This window comes from Oreochromis niloticus, linkage group LG10 (assembly GCF_001858045.2).
Source record: "Oreochromis niloticus isolate F11D_XX linkage group LG10, O_niloticus_UMD_NMBU, whole genome shotgun sequence".
Taxonomy (NCBI): domain Eukaryota; kingdom Metazoa; phylum Chordata; class Actinopteri; order Cichliformes; family Cichlidae; genus Oreochromis; species Oreochromis niloticus.
The window spans coordinates 18,100,101-18,123,552 of NC_031975.2; the positions used below are offsets into that span (position 1 = coordinate 18,100,101).

At 40.8% G+C, this 23,452-nt stretch overlaps 2 protein-coding genes across 8 annotated transcripts; both read left to right on the top strand.

Moving 5' to 3' along the window:
- The first annotated feature begins 1,301 nt into the window (after positions 1-1,301).
- LOC100704692 (LIM domain kinase 1) lies at positions 1,302-12,440 on the top strand. Of its 6 annotated transcripts, none has more exons than XM_013272451.3 (17): positions 1,302-1,636; positions 2,683-2,757; positions 2,835-2,906; positions 4,829-4,967; positions 5,575-5,684; positions 6,845-7,018; positions 7,098-7,203; positions 7,308-7,588; positions 7,661-7,850; positions 7,955-8,041; positions 8,125-8,256; positions 8,344-8,403; positions 8,513-8,578; positions 9,230-9,416; positions 9,755-9,810; positions 9,912-10,069; positions 11,716-12,440. In XM_013272451.3, coding segments are annotated over exons 1-17 (2,355 nt in total). In that variant the 5' UTR covers positions 1,302-1,634; the 3' UTR covers positions 12,176-12,440. The 6 variants fall into 6 exon arrangements, with proteins under 6 accessions (XP_013127905.1, XP_025766770.1, XP_019219610.1 ...); XM_025910985.1 differs by having other exon boundaries at positions 2,702-2,757; XM_019364065.2 differs by having other exon boundaries at positions 1,303-1,636; positions 2,603-2,757.
- A 71-nt stretch (positions 12,441-12,511) lies between these two features.
- LOC100704426 (septin-5) lies at positions 12,512-22,919 on the top strand. Of its 2 annotated transcripts, XM_005452667.4 has the most exons (13): positions 12,512-16,103; positions 16,563-16,585; positions 18,266-18,640; positions 19,294-19,390; positions 19,657-19,743; positions 19,848-19,971; positions 20,152-20,286; positions 20,385-20,502; positions 21,407-21,508; positions 21,633-21,729; positions 21,926-22,088; positions 22,220-22,322; positions 22,415-22,919. In XM_005452667.4, the coding sequence occupies exons 1-13, from the start codon at positions 16,058-16,060 to the stop codon at positions 22,484-22,486; spliced, it is 1,542 nt and encodes a 513-aa protein (XP_005452724.1). In that variant the 5' UTR covers positions 12,512-16,057; the 3' UTR covers positions 22,487-22,919. The 2 variants fall into 2 exon arrangements, with proteins under 2 accessions (XP_005452724.1, XP_005452725.1); XM_005452668.4 differs by lacking the exon at positions 16,563-16,585.
- The last annotated feature ends 533 nt before the right edge of the window (positions 22,920-23,452 follow it).

The window sequence follows — 23,452 nt, forward strand, 5'->3', positions numbered from 1 at the left end:
CTTGAATGTGTGCTGAATCACAGTGCAGTCTGTGATGTCAGTGGGTCAAAAGTGGGGTGAGTGAATCTCGTCTTGCATTTGAGCTCATGTGCATCTCGAGCTCAGTGTGATTTTTAACATCTGTGTTTCTTTTTTTTATGTGGCCTATGAAGAAAATTATGCACTTTTGTAAACTCTCTGACAATGCTCTCCGAAGTAAAGAGATGACCAACGACGACTTCTTTGTGTCATTATTTTATTGCTACTGGAGTCATTTAGCACGTACAAAAAAAAACCTATAATGAAACAACAAGGAGGGGTTTAACCACTTGGCAAGAGGAGGAAGCTCAACATCTAGAAGTAGATGGTTGGTTGGTTTTTTAGCATATTGAACTGTGGTGGGTTCAACCACAAGGTATGCTGTATTGAGAAAGGAAACAGACAACTGTGGCTTAGGGGAGTATAAAAAAATGCAGAACAGCAGTGAAGCTGTGTGTACGTGGTGACTCATATGAAGAGCGAACAATTAGTTGTTGATGCTGTACAAACTTTAAAAAAAAAAAGACAACTAATATGAAGAGCTGCAGTGCATGTTTGGGCGCTGATTGAGATTGGGTACTGCAGTGTGATAACTCTGCAGACTTGACAAGTTATTTTAAAAGTCTACTCCTTAATTTGGTAATGCAGGTCAAGCGTCACAACTCAGTCAGAACAGTTAGTAATTGTCAGTGCAGACAGTCATTGTTGTGGGCTATAGAGCAGGGTTTTGGGTGATGTTGGTTACATAACTGATTGGGCCTTAAAGTCAAACGAAGGGGGCTATGAAGCCATTTTGGCATCCCACTGCACTCTAACATGAGTAGGAACAATGTGCATACAAAACCAAGTTTCTGCTCTTTGTTTGGGTTAGAAATGGATTCAAGGACACTTTAAAGGTGCATTAGGCTGCTTATCAATTACTAGTAAAACCTTAAAATGAAACTGTTGTTTCAGCCAATGGGGCAACTACATCAGTTTAGTTTAAATAGTAATAGCTATCTTAAAAGTACGGTTTAAAATGTGACTAGAATTAGGGAACATCTATTGGTGTCTTAAGCATTGGCCATCCAAGTTACCGGTCTACTGCACTGCTCATATTCTGTGGCACGAGGCTCAGTCACTTGTGAGTCTCCCTCATCACAGAAAGTCAACACAGCTTCTTCAGTTCAAACACACCAATTTATTTTCGGGTGCCCTGCTGTCGAGGCAGGCTCAGTGGATGTTCTTCTTTATAGTGTTCTTCTCTAGTTTCTCCCAAGCAGTCCACACAGTACCTTTCCCAATTACTGCACAGCGTCTCCCAGCAGTGATTAGCTCATGAGCAACAGGTGTGTCACTCACCTCGCTTGGCACTGCTCCCTGAACCAGCTCCACCTCTCCCCTCTACAGCTGAGCTACACATTCACATTCAGACAATTTGGAATCACAGCCTAACCAAACATGCGTGACTTTGAACTGTAGAAGGAAACCGGAATACCTGGAAAGAATCCATGCTGACGCAAGGAGAGCGTGTAAACTCCATAGAAGAAGGTCCCTGATGACGAGCACGTTGAAACCAGATACCCTCTTCCTGTGTGACAGTGTTAACTACTGCAGCACCGTGCTACCCTAGGCTCATGTAAGTATTTGCCTTTTTAATTTTTTTTTAATTATTCTTTTACATGAAATATCACAAAAGAAGCAACATTTAACACAAACTAGCTTCTTTGGTCTAAAAAAAGAAGAAGGACAAGAACAACTGGATATAGTTTTGTAGTGCTGTGCGTCATGCTCCCTGGAAGTTTTACAACACTGAAGCCTGGTAAAAATATTTATTATGAGCAATACTCACACAAGGTTTTGCTGATTAATTTGTTCATTATGTAGCTTACAGAGATGCAATGACTAACTCAGGCATGAGCGGGCATGAGAAAAACAACCGAGGATGCAAATTAAAGAGAAACGGTAACTGAAAGTTGCATAAATCTATGACAGTATCAGTTTTGTGACAGAAGGGTCTCCTCCATATATCTAGACCCGTTCCTGCTTTTCTGTCTGCAGTGCAGATTTGCCTGGACATCTTAAAAACATGCATATGCAGACATATACCACAGTTAGTCTGAAGTTACTGAATTGACAGGACTGTTTGCAGGAAATCTACAGCAAAACAAATCTAAAGTACATTAGGTCATAATTTTGGTTTGAGAGTTTGATACTGAACACTATCAATGGATTTGTTTGTCTGTTCTGAGCTGTTCCTCACAGTTATGCTTTAACTAATTTCTCCCTCTTTGTTCGTTGTGTGTGATGAATGGAGTTCTTTACTGCAGGATCTGGACAGTGCAGTAATTGGGGCATTCATAAAGAGATTAGGCCTGCGCTGATGGGAACAGGGCTTATTTCAAAACACACACACACAAAACACGTCTCAGACCACTTATCACATAAGCACTCATTTAGGTTGTGAGTTTAGCTCTCCTAAACTTGCTGGACTCTGCAGAAGAGTGTAACTATATCTTGCAGAGGTCTACATGCTGGACGTAACAGGAGAGGGGAGGGTGAGGGTGAGGGAGGGCGTCTCTTATCGGATTGGTCTGTTTCTCAGCAGCCAGCAGGGGGAAACTGGCCAGCTGGTGTCAGTGGGTCAGACTCTTTTCTCACACAGCTACTCTTCACATTCGAAAGGGAACTCATATTCACACAGGAAGCCTTTGAACACATGGAGAGAGAAAGACAACGCCTGCTATCAGTCACAGCAGAGTAGGTGTATATGATCCGCTCACAATCACATGCCGCTAACAAGCTCCTTTCTGAACTGGGTGGATTGTGTTTGACAGCTGTCTGTCGGTTAACTGGCAAGGCAGAATGTCACGACGGGACCAGAGGTTTCGGCGAGGCACGAAAGGACGGTAAGAACTGAAATCTTTATTCGGGGAGATACGCGTAAGAGTGAGAGAAAGGGGAGGAAGCGTATGAAAGAGTGAGTCAAAGGAAGAGAAAAAAAAATTAAATAGGGAAACTTCTAAACATCTGCATGTATACTTCCTCAAACCGAAGTCTGCCAACAAAATAACACTTAAGGTTTGTTTTTTGGAGGTTGTTTTTGCTCTAATGTTCACAATAACAAAAAAGCATGTTGGAGCAGATTGTGAAAGTTGCAAAAAAATTATAATTTGTTTACTCTGTAACCATCCCTGTTCCTCAAGCCAAAACCTAAGCGTTAGCATTCAAAATCTTTTATTTAGCATAAAGAAATATGTGAAACATCCAGCGTGACACAAGCAGTTTAAAAAAAAAAAATCCTTTTAAGAGCTATTTTTTAAAGGAAGTCCGACGTACCAACGTACAGAACACGGAGGAAACGGTGGTAGGAGAAAACGTCATGAGATTGTTAACATCTGACCGAGGTTCAGTTCTGACGTCATAACATCTTTAGAGACACAAGAACAAAGGGAATTTTTATGATGACAGGAAAACACTCAGGTGACCAAAGAGAAATGTGGAGAGATGGATGAGGGGGCGGGCAGTAGAAACAGCTGAACTGATTCCACGTTTTCTTGCAACCAGATGCTTTAGCGGAATCGCAGATGTGAAGCTGGAAGGTTCCACATCCGCGGCCTGCAGCACAGTAACAAAGGCAGGAGGTCAAAAATAAACCTGCAGCGGTCTCATGGCTTTATTGCTTAATTATTTCCTCAGCAGTGAAGGAGAAGCGAATCTTGGTCTCGAGCAGCACTTCCTACAGTGCTGTCAGAAAAGAAAAAAAGAGATCCCGCATGTGAGGGTGTGCACACTGAAGAAGCAACAACAAAACTAGCTGTTTGGTGTTGTTAAAAAAACATAAAGGGGAAGAGCTGGCTATAGTTTTCTGTGACGAAATACTAAAACCACAACAAAAACGGCAGAATCAATCGTGGCTTAAGTTGTTTTGCAAGATTTAAGATAACTTTAACATACTATGAAGAAAATCTTTAAAATAAACTATTGTAGGAATGTTGCTTTATTCTCAATATGACACAACCTTTTGCTGTTCTTACAAAAAGGGATTCAAAGCATTTACCGCATGAGGTTTGGGGAGAGGAAACATGGGCCAGTACTCGGCCCAGGAAGTCACCTCCCACTCCGGCTGCAGTGTTGGAGAGATAAGGAAGCAGGGCCTTTATCGTACACACTATAGTATTATTCTGCTTTAGCCAGGGTAACGGTGAGAGTCTCACTGTAATCTACAAACTTTAAAGGCCTGAAACTGAACATCGTGCTCTGCATTTAAGGAATGCATGCTATTTTTTTAAATAGCTGTGTTGTGCAATCTTGAGTGGGTGTGTCTCTATGGGGAACCAACATTAACATTGCATTGTTTTTGTGAAAACATGTGACTTGCTAGTCCCCTTGCATGAATAGTCCTTTTTTGTAAAAACCAATATTAATGTCACCCCGGGCTGAATGTCATGGTGATGTCAGCATAAAAGTAAAGATAAGTGTATTTCCTTTGGGTGTATGCCGCAACGTGATGACTCTTTGTGACCAGATCATATTGTTAACCAACATAAGAGAAGAAACGAGTAGAGTATGAGTGGAATCGTATACTGCGTTCATAAAAAGGAGCTAAACAGAAGGCAATAATCTGTTGTCTCACTGGCCTTGAAATGTGATACTCTTTGTGAGGATTTCAAGTCCCACATCTTCCATCCGTGATTAGGCTCGTGTTACTTTGTCTTATTTTGTCGGCGTATCTAAATCTTTTCTTTTTTATTTTGTTTTTTTGCTCAGGTTTTGTTCTACTTTCTCACTCTGTTACGCCATATTCTCCCTTTCCCTCTTGTCTCTGCAGGTGTTGTGAATGTGGCTGTATTCTGTCTCACTGGTACTATGAAAGAGAGGGGCAGCTGTATTGTAAAAAGCACTACTGGTGCCGTTATGGAGGACACTGCCACGGTTGCAAGGAGACCATTGCAACAGGACTCATCATGGTAACATCGAAATCACTCAAAATTTTAACAAAAAAACAAAAATTAACCTGATGATACTATCACTCTGACACAAATAATTCACAAGATCCTCACTAAACTTTTTTTTTTTTAAATAATCTTGCCTACAAAACTTTAGCATACATGTACTTCTAAGCTCATAAGATGAAAGCCTGACTAGCTGCCCTCTCTGTTGTCTGACTCACTTAGTCCAAAGCAGTCTGAACTCTGTCAGCAACAAATCAATTGGACTAGTTTAAAAATATCCCATTTATTGATCATTCAAAGCTTACTGCTGTTCAAACTAACAAGTTAAAAAAGAGAGTTTTATATAATATTCAGACACAGAATATGGAATACCAAATCTCAGCATGTTCCACCAATTATTCATAAATTCAAAACCTTCCCGACTTTTGGTTTCCTCCTGATATGAAAGCATTTATTTTTCTCTTTTGACTCTAAGCTAGAGGATATCCTCTGAAAACATCCTTTATGCAAGAATGAACAGAAACAGCTCGAGTGTTTCACAGTTCAGAGTGGCCCAAATAAATGCATTCTGGTAAAACACTGTATTATGTTTTTCATACACTACTGCCCTGCATATGAACAGGTTGCTGGAGAGCAAAAGTATCATCCTGAATGCTTCACTTGCATGAGCTGCGATATGGTCATTGGAGACGGAGACACCTACACGCTTATCGAACGCACCAAGCTCTACTGGTAAGTAAGACTCTGAAAGGAAAAATGTAAAGAAGTCTTCTGTGTTAGCAAATGTGTAAGCAGGAGATGAATGAGTGAAATAGAAACAACTTCTTTCTGACAGATTTACAGTTATGTTAAAGGTCAGGGACTGTGGGCAGTCCTATGGAAATACTAAGTACATCCCATGATTCAATAGCTTGTAAAACCACTTTTAGCAGCAGTTGAAGTAAATGTTCTCTGTATGACTTCATCGGTCTCTCACAATATTTTGGCAAATTCTTCTTTCCAAAATTTCTTTAGCTAATTGAGGTTTGCAGGGATTTGTTTATGCACAGTTCTCTTAAGGTCCCACCACAACATTTCTATCAGAGTAAGATCTGGACTTTTACTGGACACCTTGAGTCATTTCTTTTTCAGCCAATCGGTTGTAGATTTTCCACAGTGCTTGAGATCATTGTCCTGTCCAAGTTTCGGCCAAGCCCAAGTTTATAGTCGACTCAATGACTGTCAGGTGACCAGGTCCTGTGGCTGCTAAATAAGCCCAAATCATCACCCCTCCACCACCGTGCTTGACAGCTGTTTTGAGGCGTTTGTGTTGATATTCTGTTTTTGTTTTTTACAAACATTGTATGTGCATTATGGCCAAAGTATGCTAAATCAGAAGTCTTTTAGGTCTGTCCAAAAGGTCTGTCCACTTTGCCAGCCTAAGCTATCCTACCATGTTCTTTCTCCTGTCAACCCTTCCAAACAAGCCATACTTGCTCTCTTTTTTTTAACTGCACTGTTATGAACTTTAACCGTTAACATACTGAGCCCTGTGGATTCTGAGATGTAGCTCTTAAATTTTTACAATTTCACTGAGCATTGCACAGTCTGACCCTGTGGTGAATTTGTTAGGATGTGCACTCTTGGGAAGATTGTAGCATTGTGAATGCTCCACATGTGCAAACTGCCCATACTTCTGCTTTTATGGAGGTGCTTACATTTTCTGATGATTGATTAATCAAGTGCATTTGATTAGCAGGACCTGATGTTTCATTTTAATTGATGCTTGATTTTAATTCTTTTTGAAGCAATAAGGGTGTACTTAGTTTTTCACAGGAAACTGAGTACACTGTGTAAACTTTTTTTTTCCCTTCAAGTGACTATAGTATTCATCTTTTGATTTGCATCTGCAGTGGTCACTGCTATTGTCAGGGTGCTGTATCGGATGTGGAGCCAACTTCTCCAGTTACCAAGAGACCACACATGGTGGCGCTGGTCTCTTTCCCTCCACATGCAGTCGGACAGCGAGGCCTGAGTGTAGTTATTGATTTCAGCAAAGACAAAAGTCCTCTTGTCACTGTGACAGAGTGAGTCTCTGAATTTAGCCATTAACAATTCTGACCCTCACGTCTCGACCACCTATTCAATCCCTGTCATTCTGTTCAGGCTGGACTCATCAGTCCTCAGCCCTGACTTGCTGTCCTCTGTCCACACTGGTGATCAAGTACTGGAGGTCAACGGCATCCCAGTGCGCAATATTTCTCCAGAGGAGGTAGGACTCAAACTACCCACTGCTTCAGTTATAACATTACAAGTTTAAGAGAGAAGAGACAAAAATGTCAACGTGACCATAATGTTAAATGTCCTATCCACTAGATAAACCGTGTAATCCAGGACACAAGCAGACCACTGCAGCTGACCATTGAGCACAACCCACAGGCACCTCATGACCTCTTTCACTCGGACAGTCCCTCGGATAACATCTCCTGTCCTGAGCCCCCTGTCCGCAACAAACTATCTTCAACCCAGAAACTCCCAAGTCTGGAGGAAGAGCCAAGTCCCAGAGAAGAACCAGATGAGCAAAATGAACAAATTAGGATGAGACTCTCACCATCTCAGCACCAAGGGACCCCAGGAATCCGGTCCAGAAACATTTCGTAAGTGATGTCAGCTGACAGCTTGCCTTAACTCAATACTCTCCCCTTTCTAAGTCTTTGTTTCTTTCTCAGGCGCAGCTGCAGTATAGATAAGTGCCCCCTGTCTCCTGGAATGCTGTCGCTTTTATCTCAAAAAAAAGAAATGGTTCGGTCAGAGTCTCTTCGAGTAGATCCAGGAGACCGGACGCACCGTATCTTCAGACCTTCAGACCTCATCCACGGAGAAGTGCTGGGCAAGGGCTGCTTTGGACAGGCTGTCAAGGTGCCTTGCTGTTTCCATCATTTTGTTGCCTGACTGCAACTCCCTTTTAGTTGTAACACTGATTTTAATCAGCAGCACTGTTATGAACTTATCTCTCTCTAAAGGTAACACATCAGGAGACTGGGGAGGTCATGGTGATGAAAGAGTTGATACGCTTCGACGAAGAGACTCAGAAGACTTTTTTAAAGGAGGTAAGTGGTCGTGAGCACAGAAAAGGCCACGTGTCTGAAGAGAACATGACATGTTTAACCAGCATCCCTCTCAATTTGTACAGGTAAAGGTGATGCGCTGTTTGGACCATCCCAATGTTCTCAAGTTCATTGGGTTGTTTTATAAGGACAAGCGAATACATTTTGTCTCTGAATACATCCAGGGAGGAACTCTTCGAGAGACTATCATAAAAATGGTAGGTTAAACTAAGCTTTTATGTTTCTTCATGAGAACCATCAGCATACACAAACACAACATGGTGGTCATAATCTTTCTGTTGCAGGACAAGGATTTTCCCTGGAAAATTAGAGTTGGGTATGCTAAAGACATTGCAGCTGGAATGGTAAGTCTTTCAAGCCAATACTCTAAGAATAAAAAAACTTTTATTGCAACATTATTAAGCTGTTTTTGTAACAAACTTATCAAATATATATATCATCTCTTCTTCACAGGCTTATCTTCACTCCATGAATGTTATCCACCGAGATCTAAACTCATACAACTGCCTGGTCAGAGAGGTGAACAGATGTTTTATAGCACACGTCAAAAATTACAGTATCTTCCATTATATAGCTCCACTTCAAAAATTGCTTTGTTACTTGAATGTGTTACTATATTTAAATGTGAAATTATATTAACATATGGGGCGATCGTGGCTCAAGAGTTGGGAGTTCGCCTTGTAATCGGAAGGTTGCTGGTTCGAGCCCCGGCTTGGACAGTCTCGGTCATTGTGTCCTTGGGCAAAACACTTCACCCGTTGCCTACTGCTGGTGGTCAGAGGGCCCGGTGGCGCCAGTGTCCAGCAGCCTCGCCTCTGTCAGTGTGCCCCAGGGTGGCTGTGGCTACAATGTAGCTTGCCATCACCAGTGTGTGAATGGGTGGATGACTGGATGTGTAAAGCGCTTTGGGGTCCTTAGGGACTAGTAAAAGCGCTATACAAATACAGGCCATTTACCATTTAACAAAACAAGCAAAACTTTGGTCCAGATACATTTCTAATCCAATTCCAAGATTTGTACTTATTATTCTGCCAATGGTGAAAGGAGATCAACAGTTCTTGAATCTTAATGAATTTTACTTATTAAAATTCATTATATATACCACTTTCAAATAAATAAAGACTTCACAGCTGATTGTTATTACTTCTTTACCCCTCTTTGGTTGTGTAGAACCAGTCTGTGGTGGTGGCAGATTTTGGACTAGCCAGGTTGGTAATGGAGGAGAGAAACCAGAGCAGAACATCTTCGCTTGAACGTCCTGCAAAGGGGACGCTGTCAGAGCTCCGCAAGCCTGATCGCAGGAAGCGGTATACTGTGGTAGGAAACCCCTACTGGATGGCACCTGAGATGATCCACGGTGAGTGCACAAGCTAGGACACTACTACTTATGTTGAGGGGTGGTCAGATTCTGTATCAAGCTCCTTTCGTAACGTAGTTTGCAATAAACTTTTGGTATTGGTGGGTGCAGATTAAAAAAATACATGCGTGTATTATTTCTTATTATGACAAAATGAAAATGGGAATCACGGGACATTTTCTAAATTTGTTCAGGATTTATAAAAGCTGCTATCTTCAATAATAAACAGTAAAGATATTTAAATAATGGCCCGAGGATAAGTAGCTCCACATACTGAATACAGAACCACTGAATATCCAGGACAGGCTAAGAATTTCTTGTTCACATTTTCCTCCCAGGGAAAACCTATGATGAACGGGTAGACATCTTTTCCTTTGGCATCATGATATGCGAGGTAAGAAAATCTGGACAGCTAAAAAGATTTCTGAAAATGTCACGTTTCTGAAAATTTTAATAGTTTTAAGGCTGAGTATCTCTCTCTCTGTCTGTCTTAAGATAATAGGGAGGGTGAGTGCAGATCCTGACTACCTTCCAAGAAGAAATGACTTTGGGCTGAATGTGGCAGGTTTCCTGCAGCAGTACCACCCTCCACAGTGCCCCTCTGCCTTCATGCCACTGGCTGTTCTCTGCTGTGACATGGACGCTGATAAACGGTAAGATTGCACCACAAGTAAATTAGATGGAGATCAAGTATGTCTGTTTTGTGTCTGTTGTTGACAATTATAACCTAATAGGCAAAGTATTACTGTTTTGGTTTTTTTCACCAATACGTACAGAAACAATAAATACTTTTCCAATGCTCTTTTTGCTACCCAAAAAGTGAATACTTTGCTGAGTAATTCAGTAAATAATCTAGCTGCTGAATAGCCCACCAGTGGCGAAAGGTTTACATCAACTCATCATTGGCGTAAATGTCATAATAGTTTGGGGGGGGTTATTAAATTCTTTGAACTTTTTCCAGGGTGAAATGATCGTACAGCACACATCTTTAATGTCTCTAAAAAAAAAAAAATAAAAAAAAAGAATCTATTCAAGTATACATACAAGTTGAAATGTATACATACTCGCATTTTAATAAGTGCTAAGAAGGTTCTACAGTGTCTTGATGCATGCTCAGTCATCCAGGTAAGTAAATCCTAAAAGGTTGATTCTGTTCATCTGGACGTAGCGTTTTCAGTGTGAGAAACGTTTCGTGACAAGGTTCTACAATGTCTTAAACTTAATCAATACTCCAAACAATGGAAAAGATCAAAGCTCTAAGAAGGAAAATTGTAGATTCACAGAAGTTGGGAAGATCTCTTGAAGCCAACAACTGCAGATTCCACAATCCTCAACCTCATCCTCAAACAGCTGTACATTAGTACAAGTTACTCACGTGTCACCAGTTTGCCAAAGAACACCCAAACTGTCACCCTCAGATGACAGGAATTTGATAACGATGTTCAAGAACAACCCAGGAACTACCAAGGCTCAAGCATGAATTGGGAACAGCTGGAAAACCACCATCACTGTGGAGAGTGAAGCCAGTTTTACACCACCGTGGACTGAGATGATGCCCACCAAGAAAGAAGCCCTTGCTCCAAAATAGACACCTTCAAGCTCGACTGAAATTTGCCCACATGGACAAGCCATGCCTTCTGGAGAAACGTTTTATGGTCAGATGAGACAAAGATCGAGTTATCTGGCCACAACGCAAAGAGGTATGTTTGGAGGAGTAAAGGTGAGGCTTTCAAACCTGGGAACCCTGTACCAGCTGTCAAACATCGCAGTGGTAGCATCATGCTCTCTGGGGCTGTTTTGCTGCCAATAGTACTGGTACATTGCAAATAGTGGCCTTTCCAAAGCCTCAACCTCAACCCAATTGAAAATGTTTGGACTGTGCTTAAAGACCAGGTCAGTGCCAGGAAACCAACCTATCTAAATCAAGTCTACCAATTCTGCCAAGACGAGCGGTCAAATATCCAGCCAGAATTATGCCAGAAGCTTGTTGATTAGTAACAAAAAAAAGGTTCCTCGAGGTTCATCTTGTTAAGGGATATTTAATTAAACATTAGTTTTGGTGTATGGATATATTTGAGCCTGTATGTATACTTTTGACCCTGTTTGGGCTACTTATTTAACTTATTTTCAAACTATTTTTTAATGTAATTAAAGATGTATGCTGTACAATCATTATACCCTGGAAACAAAAAGAAATGATTAAAAGCCCATAATTACCATGATATTTATGCTCATGACCTCTGACAATATGTGGCAGAGCATCTTAAAACTTCTCATCAATGCAACTTTTGCCTTTCAGTCCATCCTTTTTGAAGCTGGAGGAGTGGCTGGAGAACCTGCTGATGCACCTGGATATTGGTCTGCCTCTGCTCTCTGAGTTAGAGCAGCTCTGCAAAGCTTTTTGGCAGAATAATAACCACCAATGCTCTGAAAACACAAATAACCACACTGAGCCGAATCAATTTACTGAAAACAAAGACCAAAATGGCAGACTTGACAGCCACACAAACCACGAGCAAAACGCTCAGGCTGACCTTACTGTGAGGACTGGGTCAGAGGGTAGAAAGCAGTCGTGCTGCAGGTCGATAAGCACAGACCCATGCAATAATGGCTCTGAAACCTATGAACACAGTAACCCTGCAGAACAACTAGGAGCCCGGCGTGAGCAGTCACGACCAGTACCAGAGCAGTTAAACAGGTCCAGGAGGATATACAAAGCATTGTGGGACACATCTACAGAGGATGGCTCATTTCTTTGATTGATGACCAAGACGGGACACATCTACAAAGCACAGTGTTAAAGGAATAAGACAGTTTGTGGAGACATTTGTGACTTTTCAGTCAAGTAAATTAGTCATGAAACTGCATTTGTGAGAGGAATATGTAAATGCAGAATCATGCAAGATATTCAACATGCGAAGCAGTAAATATTTGTATGTTGCCCACATTGGTCTCATACTCCACTGTGAACCAGTATTTATGTGATTGCAGCTAGAGCCCAGCTGACACTGAGCATAGCAAATATCCAAATTGAATTCAACTGTTTCCATTGGCTAGTATTTTTTTTTTTTTTTTTTTTTTTTTTTTTTTTCCCCCCATGAGATCTTAATGGAAACGCACAAAAAACTAAATTTTATTTAAATTCCATAAAAATTATCAGTGGACAGATTAAGTAAAGACAACCCTTTTTTATAATTTACCTCAACTTTTTGTTTGTTTTTGGTTTTTTTTATTTTGTTTTTTTGTGTACTGCAGCTGGTCTTTACTTATTGGCCAACAACATAAGCTAAATCTGGTTGTTTACCATGTGGGCTCTAGTTTCACTTTTACCAAGAAGCTGTGGAACACATGTCACTTTATACTTTAAGCTATACTGCATTTATTTAACAAAATGCCTTCTGTATTTGCTGCGGAAAAGTGTCAAACCGAATCCAACCCAACTGAGGACATTAAAACTATAATTAAGAAAATAAAGAGATGCAAGTCAAAAGTTTAAACTACGATGTAGCAAAGATTTATTTACCAAACATTACACAAAATTAAATATTGCACACACATTTTTGTTATGATGGACTGTTTACACTCACCTTTTAGGTACACCCTTTTGCCTTAGTTCCTCACGGCATAGATTCTGGAAACATTTCTCAGATCCACTCATCACACTCATCACAGTTGCTGCAGATTTGTCGGCTGCGTATCCATGATGTGAATCTCTGGTTCCACCGCATCCCAAAGGTGCTGTAAAAGATTGGAATCTGGTGACTGTGGAGGCCACTTGAGTACAAAGAAGTCATTGACATGTTCAAGAAACCAGTTTGAGATTATTTGAACTTTGTGACAAATAATCTCATTCTGCTGGAAGTGGTGCACTGCAGTCATAATTCAATATGAGTCTCCCATTTTTTTTAAGATATATTTCACAGTCACCTCAAAGGACTTTATATTGTAGGTTAAAACATCTACAGCATAAAAACCCTAAAGGGATAGAAATGGTCAGCAGCTGTACTGAGGTAGGCTGTGGTATTTAAATGATGCTCAGTTGGGGCCCGAAGTATCCCTTGCAACATGAATACATGCATCCTTGTATCACCATTGATACAAGGATGCATGTATTCATGCTGTATTCATGTTGTTTGGGTCAAAGTATGACCCTGCCATACAAATGTTGCAGCAGAAATCGGGCACTGTTTCTTTTTTCTTTTTCTTTTTTTCTTTTTTTGTTGTTCAAATGTGATCGTGTGCAAACTGTAGTCTGTTTCCTGTTCTTAGCTGTGGCCTTCCAATTAAAGGTTCAGCATGGCGTGCATTCAGAGATGCTCTTCTACATACCATTTTTTTTTAACAAGTGACTATTTGAGTTACCATTGCCTTTCTATCTGCTTAAACCAGTCTGCCCATTCTCTGACCTCTAGCACCAACAAGGCCTTTTCTCTCACAGATCTGCGCAGCTCACTGGATATTTTTTCTTCCCTGACAATTCTTTGTAAACCCCAGACATGGTTGCATAGGAAAATCCCATTTAGATGATCAGTTTCTGAAATACTCAGCTCATCCCATCTGTCAGTACCAACCATGCCATGTTCAAAATCACCTTTGTTCCCTCTCTAATCTTAAATTGATGTGAAATTTACCAAGACTACCTCCAAATTCTTCATATTAAATCTCTTATCAATAAATTTGAATAAATTATAATCCCATGACCTAGCTAATATAAACTCACCACCTGTAGGCTTGAGTGTAGCCAACAAGCTGTCAGTCCGTAAATTAACCAGCAATATTTGAAAAATAAAGCAGCTCAGTGATGTTCAGAGTTGCCATTAAGAAGTTTAGTCCAGAAATATGTCGTGAAGACTCTTTAACCATTTGGAAGAAAAAGATGAACAAACACTTTATGCTAATACACGTGAGGCTAATCTTAAACTTAAATCCAATCGTTTTCTTGCTTGTTTATTGATTGATTTATTGTCTAAATGTGACTACTATATACCGACATGAATTTGTACACACTTACCAAAATATTTAACATACTTTTCTTATACAAAAAAAGCTGTTAGGCTAGCTTAGTTAAACTGGCTAATCTTGACTAAATGTGCCTAAATACAATAATATTAAAACGTAAAAATGGCAGCAACTTTCAGACTCAAGCTTACATGGTTGCCAAGAAAATTAGAAATTATTGCATAAATATGAATAAGCATAGATAGCTAAGTATGCCGAACTGCTTTCCAATATAAGCGCTAACCTTGCTTATGTCTACAGTATTATACATGTCATGTCTTTTTGGCTTCACAAAGATTAAACGAAGAGAATTTTATGGACTTTTAGTATTAAAACTGGGCTGGCCCACATGTGATTGTGGACTTTGTTTTGTAAGTATGCTCCCTGGAGTACCAACTAGTAGAAAATCCACAACACTTAATGCTTTGATAGACTCCACTCTTCTTCATTGTAACACACTTTGAGCCACTCGATAGAAATGCTGGAAATTTTACACACTACTTTTGCCAGATCTTATTATAATCTACTGCTAAGATAATGTTTCCTTTTTTTAAAGTTTCTCCTATAAATAGGAAGTTATTTCTATCTTGTGCCACCTCAAGCTTGGATTGCCAGTCTTAAATACTCCAAACATATTTTTTTGTGTAAAATTAACTCATTGTGGTCAGAGGTTTATAACAACTCATCATGAGCATAAACGTCATACTAATTTTGAGCTTTTAGTGGTTTCTTTGAGCTTTCTATTTGCTGTGTGGAAGGATTGTACATCATAGATTTTTAATGACTTAAATAAGCAATGGGTCACAAATCAGAATTTAAACAGTATTTTCTATAATCCACACGGGTTCAGTTATACATAGAGCCTCAAATTGACCAATACTCAGAACAATGAGAAAGTCCAAGCATCTCAGTGAAGATCTATGAAGCTGTACTGTAGATTTACACAAGTTGGGAAGAATTAGGAGTACCTCCTAATTCTTCAACTTTACCTCAAATCAACAGCTGGATGAATGAAACGTTAACATATTTGGGTGTTCCACCTGGACAATGATCCCAAACACACATCAAGACGGGTTTTGGAAAGGCTTACATCCAGCTTCTGGGATGACCTTTCCAAGTACCGACCTCAATCTGAAAATTTGTGAACTAAGTTTAAAATCTGTGTCTGTGCCAGGAAACCAACTAATTTAAATGAACTTTACCAAAACTGGTCAAATTTCAGAATTGTGCTTGAAGCTTGTTTATAGCTACTAAAAGCATCTGGTTGAGGTGCAGCTTGCTAAGGGATATTTAACCAAATATTACATTTGACTTCTGTATGTATGCTTTTGACCCTTTATGGATTTAGAGAAAATGCTAAACACATTCAAACTTTTGCACCAAATTCTTGTTGTTTAAATACATTAAAGATTCGCAATCATTCCATTAACATTATTATAATTATGATGATGATAATCGCTGAGCTGTATTAAGCTGTTGTGTAACCACAGAAAAGTGGTAACACTGAGCAGACATGGAGCAGGGTGCACCCGGAGCTGAGTAGTATAATTCAGGGACGCACACGCCCACAGAGCATCTGCAGCATTGTGCTGCAGCCATGCGCTGCCCTCCTCTGATCCAGGGACAGCTTGAATACCGGCAGCATGGAGCACATGTCCTCTCCCGTCAGATTTCGCAGCAATAAAAAAGGTAAGTCTATAAGTCAGGTTAATATACAAGTCTACAGAGCAAGGCTCCTTCAGAAATCGACTGGAATTGGCCTACACTGGTACTTTCAACAGATAAAATTTGCTCAGCCAATTTAAAGCTCATTGAAGCTGCAGCCTGTGACAATCCTGCAAGGATTTATATCTCTTGAGGTTATTATATTCTTGAGCTAATGTTTTCTCATCTTATTTACTGTAATTTCATCAGTTTATCTGTTTGTATAAACAATGGGGGGGTTATGGGTCATTTAGTATTTTTCTGCTATTTTTTCCATTTCAGTTCTGCATTTTATTTCAGATTTCCTTTTTAGATATCAGGGTGTGTAGTAAAGTTAAATTGATTACATTTTTTAGTAGCATTGTACAGGATGGATGCAGCAAACCTGAATAAATAATTTTTTTTAATGTATATTTTTTCCAATTTGCTCTCCTCAAAACAAAGCTTCAACTTTCTCGGGCAAGGAGGTAGGACAATTTTGTAGAGTAGCCTGTAGATGTAGTGTTTGTTTGAGCTTATGTGTGTGTTTAAGAGGTAAATCTCCAAACCCCCACCCCGTCAGAGCGTTACAAGCTGGATTAAGCCTACTGCAAAGTTTTGTGGGTAATGAGAGCTGACAGGTAGAGGAATGCCAGATGAACCCTGGTCAATCCAGCAGCATCGTGGCCGGCGCTTATCTGCATTCCTTTAACCACTTTAAGAGCCCAGTGTGTTTATCTTGGATAAAGCAGGTGGAAATTCCCTATCCTAGCTCCTCATCATAGGGAACAGTCATTTTGTGTGGAAGCAGGTGTGGAGTGAAGTTATGGAAAACTACAAAATGAGCACAAAAACATACAATTCAGGTTATTTTTAACTAGCTACAGATTTCATGCCGAAAGAACCTGAGAAACCGGCACTCACAGCCTTGTGGGTATATCCGGTTTGACCCTATTGTTTACTAACCTCCAGCTTCAAACTGTCTCTACATCCTGCCTGGACAGATGGACGAGGGCATTTGTAACGGTATAATGAGATCACAGGTCACACCTAATCAGTGAAGGGTTGAGTCCAACACTGCAAGAAAAGATACGTCATTATGCCATGTATTCAGAGAGCAAAAAACACTTTTAGTTTCCTGGTTATTTTAATTTTAGTAGTGTTAAAGATATCTAAAGGGTGGGAGGAAAATTACAGTGGAACACCAAAAAATCATGGTTTTACTGTCATAGCGTTATGATTCACTTACTGCATGACAGGAATACAGATCACTCCCTCATGGCCTCCTTCAATTACCATTTTAATAAATTCCAGATTCTATTCTTTGTTAAGTTATTTATATCTTCTTGTCAAAGCCTTGTGACACAGAGCTCCTGGAACAGGTGGCTACCCTGTAAATTTAAGTTATTAAGTTAATTCCTCTGAGGACAAAGACGATCTTATTGGTCTGTTGTGAGAAACCCTCTGTCTTCTCACAACAGGCAGTCTGGAGTGTGTAATGTTATGAGATTAACAGGAAGCCTAGTTAGTGCTTATCTTAGAGGAAAAACACCTTCAGTTATAGCTGTTAAAGCCAAAATATCAGCATTACGCTGAGGTCAGACAGACAGTAGAGGTACAACCATGACTAATGATTGATACACGAATGACAACGAGTATTTTAATCAGTAAATGTGACTTTTCTTCAGGTTTTAGGGTTCGATGTTTCCCCAGCTTACCCATCTTTTTGTTTGACTGCAAACACGAGGCTTAGACAACAATCTTGAGTGAGTGTGGTGATAACCAGTCTATGTTGTGGACACATACACAAAGCCACAATGAGGAAAAAGAGGCAGATAAGTGAGCTGGTTCCCCCTATCAGATGAGCAAAATCAGCCTCAGCCCAGCATCACTGCGGTACCTTCAGGGGAGCACGGTTATCAGCCACATATCTCCACACACTCATAATTAGAGATTGGCTTTCACAAGAGTCCTGTCAGCTGAGGTATATTTGTCTGCTGCGCCTAATTTAAAAAATAATATCAGACAGAGGAAGTTTTAAGAAACTCCCTCCTTTTGAAGGGAGATTTTTTTTTTTTCATCAAAGTTCAAGCAAATTTTTTTTTTTAGTTTTTATTTTAGAGTCTTTTGATAATCAATAAAAAAAATCATGCTGCTCTCTGTTCCAGTTGTCCAGTCTGTCCATAAGGGACCAGGAGGACATGCAGTATCCTTATGCCATGAGGGATTTGCCTCTCATGTCTCACTCTGGTGAACAGCACCAGAGACCAGGCCACTATGGAGCAGAAGGCATTGGGAGCCCCATCAATGGGAGACACCTCAGCCTTCCTGGGACTCCCTCTCTGGTCCGCACCATCCCCTTCCACCCCGGTGGCTCTCCAGCAGTCCCTCCCAGACATAATCACATGGGACTGGATCCAGAATTTCAGCAGCTACCGCTGAGGAGGCAGATTGTTTCTCAGGTGTCTCTGGACTCGCCGCTCAGCCCTTCCATGCGCCCACGTAGCCCCTGGGGACGCTTCGACCCCTACGACTCTCCTGAGGTGTGTTTTTACTATTTTATATAATGTCTGGCTGTTTATGTCTCTAAATGTTTGTTGCCTGAACCTCTGTGTTACTTTACTTCTTAGTACATCTTTAAAACCTTACACCCACTTTCAGTACCCATTCCACAGTTTGCAACTCTGTCATGCAGCTTTCAAAGAAACACAGTTTACGACATCAACTTTCACACAGGAAAAAAAAAAGCGCCAAGCCAGTTTGGTTATCACATCTGTCTGGCCCTTAAAGAGCACCTTTATTAAGCTCTAAAGCTAAGACGCGTCTATGGTTTCCTTTCTCGTCTGCTCACCCTGTCTGTGCACCGAAGCTTCCGGGGCAAAGGCAAAGTGAAATGAGGTTTCGTGATCCTTTGCAGTCCAGCTTGTGGCCCAAGAGGGATCAGCCTGTGACGCAAGAGTCATGGCTGTTATTGTGACACAATATATGTTTATTTATCCAAGATAATAAGTGCTACAGTATCCATGAGGAGAATGACAGGGCTGCTGATAACCAGTTTGGACATTTCAGGCCCATATCTGACTGCTTTATTAACTAAGGAGCACTGCAGCTCGAGCATGTGGAGAGAATTTTTAATTGAAGCAGTAAATATCCCCATGCTATATTTGCATGTTATCTTTGTATTTTCTTTCTTCAGGATCAGGACAAGGAGTACGTAGGTTTTGCCACATTACCAAACCAGGTCCACAGAAAAACTGTGAAGAAAGGCTTCACATTCACACTTATAGTCGCAGGTGAGTCTGATTTCTCTCCTGAGGAGGAAGGATTTTACAAAAGGCACAAAGTCAAAAATATCAAATATCAAAAAACTTAAGTGATGATAAAAGAGTAAAACAGAGTGGAGTGGAGATAACGGACATCACTGCTCTGTCAGCGATCATTAAAACGGCCACTGATTAGTGGGAGTGTGGCATCCATAAATCCCTGTAACTTTATCTGTTGACACAAATTCTTCCGAGGAAGACGGATGATTTAATACCTTTATCAAACTTCTCTGTAGGGGAGTCCGGTCTCGGTAAATCCACACTAATCAACAGTTTGTTCCTCACGGATCTTTACAAGGACAGAAAAGTTCCCAATGCTGAAGGTAAGCATTAGTTTTTCACTTTCTGTATGGGAGGGTTTAGACACACAATCTGATGTCACGTGTGTGATCTCATGCGTCTTTGAACCAACTGCGTGCGCTTACAGAGCGGATCAGTCGAACAGTCGCCATCATCAAACACACCATTGGCATTGAGGAGAAAGGAGTCAAACTGAGGCTCACCATCATAGACACGCCGGGGTTCGGAGATGCCGTCAACAACACAGAAAGGTGAGGTCATGAACTCCTCCTCAAAGTGAAACCAACTTAACTCGAGCAGGAGTTTGGTATTTTGGTGGCATTTGAATTGAACTCGTGGTTTCAGAAGCACATACGTAGCCCTTGATTTCATCGCTCACATTGAAAGTGTGCCTTCAGGTTTCACTCATTCATTTTCTGTTTCTGCATCAGCTGGAGGCACATAGAAGACTACATCGACCAGCAGTTTGAACAGTACTTCAGAGACGAGAGCGGGCTGAACAGAAGAAACATTCAGGACAACAGAGTCCACTGCTGCCTCTACTTTATCTCACCATTCGGACATGGGTACACTGATGAAACAGCGATAACACTGTTCCAACAGCATCAGCTAAACTTTTGCTTAATTTTGCATATTTCTGTATGTGACTATTTTCTCTTATCAGCCTTCGACCTCTGGATGTGGACTGTATGAGGGCGCTTCATGAAAAAGTCAACATAATTCCTGTGTTGGCCAAAGCTGACAGCCTGACACCAGCAGAGGTCTGCAGAAAGAAGATGAAGGTAACAGCTCAGTTATACCAATATATACAGACGGCTGCTTCACTGGGTATTGTTCAACTCTCTGTTAACACAAATATCTAATCAGCCAATCACACAGGAGCAGCTCAATGCATTTAGGCATGTAGATATGGTCAAGAGGACCTGCTGAAGTTCAAAGTGAGCATCAAAATGGGGGCGAAAGATTATTTAGGAGACTTTGAATGTGACATAGTTTTGGGGGGCCAGAAGGGCTGGTCTGAGTACTTCAGAAACTGCTGATCTAAATGGGATTTTCCCACAGATTCATCTCTAGGGTTTACAGAGAATGGTCTGAGAAAGAGAAAATATCCAGCCCGCAGCAGTTCTCTGGGTGAAAAATCTTTGTTGATGCCAGAGGTCAGAGGATAATGGTCAGACTGTTTGGAGCTGACATGAAGGCAACATTAACCCACATAGCCGTTCATTACAATGAAGGTATGCAGAAGAGCATCTCTGAACACACAACATGTGGAACTTTGAAGCACAATGTCAGGAGATCACACCAGGTGGCACTCCGGTCAGCTGTGAACAGGAAACTGTAGATACAATTTGCACAGGGTCCTAAAACCAGACACAAAGAGACTGGAAAAACATTACCTGCTCTGATCGGATTGAAGCAGTCTTGATTTCCGCAGTTAGGGTCAGAGTTTGGTGTACGCATGGATCCATCCTGCCTTGTATCACAACACAGGAGGAACTGCCGTGCACAAAATTGGAATTATTCATGACTCCTTCAATTTCAAACTATGCAAAGCTATCCAGCAGGGCCGATTTGACCCTCTGGCAACCCAGTTCTTTTTTTGATATAATTGATCTCCAATCTCTGTTATATATTTTATATATTTCTGTTACTTATCTTCTCCTAATGTGTGTTCATGTGCTCCAGATCAGAGAGGAGATCAAGCAGTTTGGGATAAACATCTACCAGTTTCCTGAATGTGATTCAGATGAGGACGAAGACTTCAAGACACAGGAACAGATACTTAAGGTTCCTCATTTTATTCATAAGTTGTCATGGCTGAAATGTGTTGTCTGGTCTATTTTAAGGCTGACGGTTTATTTTGGTTTGGGTTTTTTTCTTTGTCGTTGTTGTTGTTGTTGTTTTCTTGCAGAACAGCATCCCATTTGCTGTGATTGGGAGTAACGTACAGGTGGAGAGTAAAGGTCGTAAGTTCAGGGGTCGTGTCTATCCCTGGGGCGTGGTAGAAGGTATTACCCCAAGCCTTTTAATTTTAATTTTACTTTAGCTTTTTTTTAAAAAAATTTTAATGTTTTTTTGGTTTATTTTTACTCAATCATTACCCCTTAGAGTACATTTTGTGTCAGTTGCGCACCTGGCTATTGTTCCATTTGATAACAAAGAATCCAGTATGATGCGGTAACAATGTTGCTGTTGCATGGTCAGTGGAGAACCCGGCTCACTCCGACTTCCTGCTGCTGAGGAACATGCTGGTGAGGACGCACATGCAGGATCTGAAGGACGTGACGCGGGAAATTCACTATGAGAACTACAGAGCTCAGTGCATCCAGAACATGACTCGCATGGTGGTGCTGGAGAGGAAACGCAGGTGGGTGGAGACAGGATGCACACCAACACAAACCAATATTAAAAAAAACTCTGAAAAAAACCCGTTAAGCACAGTGAGGTCAGATATTTTTGTAATATTTTTGTGTATGTGGGTTTGGATTTTGGTCTTAGTTTGCGTGAGAAGTATCGGGATGTTAGTGAGGCAGACTTTCCTCTGCCTCTGGCCGTCGCCGACACTGAGAAGGAAAGACTGATCTATGAAAAGGATGAAGAGGTGTGTTTCTCTTTGCTCATTCATTCATTCATTCATCAACCTAGCTTATGAGTAATCAGCACTCCTGTATTTACTCTTATTTTGTTTTTAAGCTGAGAAAGATGCAGGAGGTCCTAGAGCGGATTCAGGAGCAGATGCAGCACAGCCATAGAGGTGGCTGCTGATTCTCACCATAGATCCCTGAAACAGGAGCCAGACAAGGAGCACCCAGAGTCACAGAGGAGGCCTTGGCAATTGGCAAGCTTGAAACTGGGCCTATTTCTAATTGTTCTTACTTAGGATAACTTGCAGTGAGAATCATGGCTGGAATCACGACTTTCCAAAGATACGAGAAAAGATTTCATTGTTTTTTCCAGATCTAACTCCTGATCTAAACTCCTATTCCTAAACGCCTTTAGAAAAGAAAATTCATGAACTTTATTTTAAAACATTCTACACCTATTAAGGATACTGCAAGGACATGCAAGTCAAAAGCTCAGGGTTGCTGCTTGGGAGCATCTCAGCAGGATAACTGATTTGGACTTTGTGGAATGAGTCACCCATTCGAAAAACCAGAGCGCTCCAACTGTTTTAGTCACATGCTAGTTAAAAAAGGAACACAAATGGCCTGTATTTGTACAGCGCTTTACTAGTCCCTAAGGACCCCAAAGCGTTTTACACAATTAGTCATCCACCCATGCACGCACACATTCACACACTGGTGATGGCAAGCTACATTGTAGCAAGTCAGTGTTTTAAATAGATTTTATAGACCAACACTATTCCATATGTAAATATAAGATGTGATCCAATGCAAGCAGTCACCCAACTCCTGCATGTGTGGAAGAATTGCTCTCCATTCCTGGATGAGCAGCCTGCAGCCGTACAATGATAATCGATTGTTGCTGTTCAAGTTTATTTATATAGCACCAAATCGCTATAGCAGTCAAGATGCTTTTTATTATAAGGTAAAGACCTTTCAGTAATACAGAGAAAACTCCAACAATCAGAAAACCCTCTATTAGCAAGCTTTTGGCGACACTGGGAAGGAAAAACTCTCTTTTAACTGGCGGAACCACACTGAGTGAGGGGCTGGTTTGACTGGTTGGGGGTGCAAAAGGCACACTGATGAACACACTGACCCAGAATGT